Genomic DNA, 1,323 nt, shown 5'->3' on the forward strand with positions numbered 1-1,323 from the left:
AGTGTGTACTCGTACGCGGATTATGCAGAGGAAAAGCAGCACTGAGGGGTCCAGCCATTACGACAATTGTGACACTATCCATGCGGCCTTTGATTGCTACCAATTATTCGGATAAACTGCTCTCACTTACTACCATTCACATACTGAGTGTCCCTGCCTTGGTTCACCATCTAGTTAATCTGGCACCTGAGGTAAGGCTGTCATTGGTTGTATATGAATGATTTTTAGCCTTGTATATTTTATAGTGGGGATAGGGGAAGATCTGAGCATGTGGATGTGGGGTAGGATATGAGGGAAAAAGAGGTGTGTGTGTGTGGGGGGAGGGGGGCATGCACACATTTTAAAAGTTACTTTCACATCATTTGTAATTGCAATATCAAATTACCATTAGTAGTATTATTTCAGGTGTTTGAAATGGGCTTAAAATACTTACTTTGTGAAGCTAACAGTATGACATTTTTCTCATGAAAAAGTACCATTACTGCCAAGATAAGTTAATAATTATGTATTTTCCTCCCCCCTCCCCCTTTTGTTCACCTTTTTTCAAGTGTAGCTATTTACTTATGGCATTACATATCTTACCTGTTTTTTCTCACTAGGCTCTGAAGATGATACAGAATAGTAACTTGTTTGCAAGAGCGGTTGAATTCATGCAAAGTGAGCAGAATTTGCGAATTGTATTCAACACCCTGGAGGGCCCCTATGCCTTGTGTCTTTTGGCCAACCTTGTGCATATGGGTTATGAAGAGAGAGATGGTGCCTTAAAAGAATTGGCTTTCCCACAATTCAATGTAAGTTTCTTTTGTGTGAGTTTTGTCTTTCGGGTAGATCTTTTACATGATGGGGAATGTAAATTACCAAGCTTTTGTTTTGGTATTAGAAGTAGAAAAGAAAAGTGGATATTTTATATATATATTTTGTCCCATATATGGAAATGCACATTATGAATTTCAGTTTGTAGTAACAAAGCTGTTAGAAAAATGCCGAGAATATGTGACGACAAAACAGAGCAGCCTGACACAGTGGCACCCAGTGCTTGGTTGGTTCTCCCGCCCCCTTGATCAACATCTGAATGATGCACTGTCCACTGTTAAGACGCAGTTGCAGCTTCTGTGGTCAGGCCCTGTTATCAGGGTTATGTTCTCTACACTCACAGAATTAGTCAAAGACCAGGTAAGTTTTGGTTTGGGTACAAGAAAAAATGGGGAAGAGGAGAAAGGAATTTTCTTTTTGCACTCTTTTCCTCTTCTTTTTTTCTTTTCTTTTCTTTTCTGTCTTTCTTTCTTTCTTTCATTTTTCTTTTTTCCTTTTACCTATTACCAC

General features: G+C 39.1%; 1 protein-coding gene across 1 annotated transcript in view; it reads left to right on the plus strand.

Moving 5' to 3' along the window:
• LOC119589516 (ubiquitin-protein ligase E3B-like) overlaps positions 1-1,323 on the plus strand; it is a 15,034-nt gene that overhangs the window by 5,485 nt on the left and 8,226 nt on the right. Inside the window, exons 6-8 of the mRNA XM_037938116.1 lie at positions 3-191; positions 600-791; positions 955-1,173. Of these exons, the coding sequence (XP_037794044.1) occupies positions 3-191; positions 600-791; positions 955-1,173 (600 nt within the window). The remainder of the gene's footprint in view (positions 1-2; positions 192-599; positions 792-954; positions 1,174-1,323) is intronic.

Source organism: Penaeus monodon, chromosome 25 (assembly GCF_015228065.2).
Source record: "Penaeus monodon isolate SGIC_2016 chromosome 25, NSTDA_Pmon_1, whole genome shotgun sequence".
Taxonomy (NCBI): Eukaryota; Metazoa; Arthropoda; class Malacostraca; order Decapoda; family Penaeidae; genus Penaeus; species Penaeus monodon.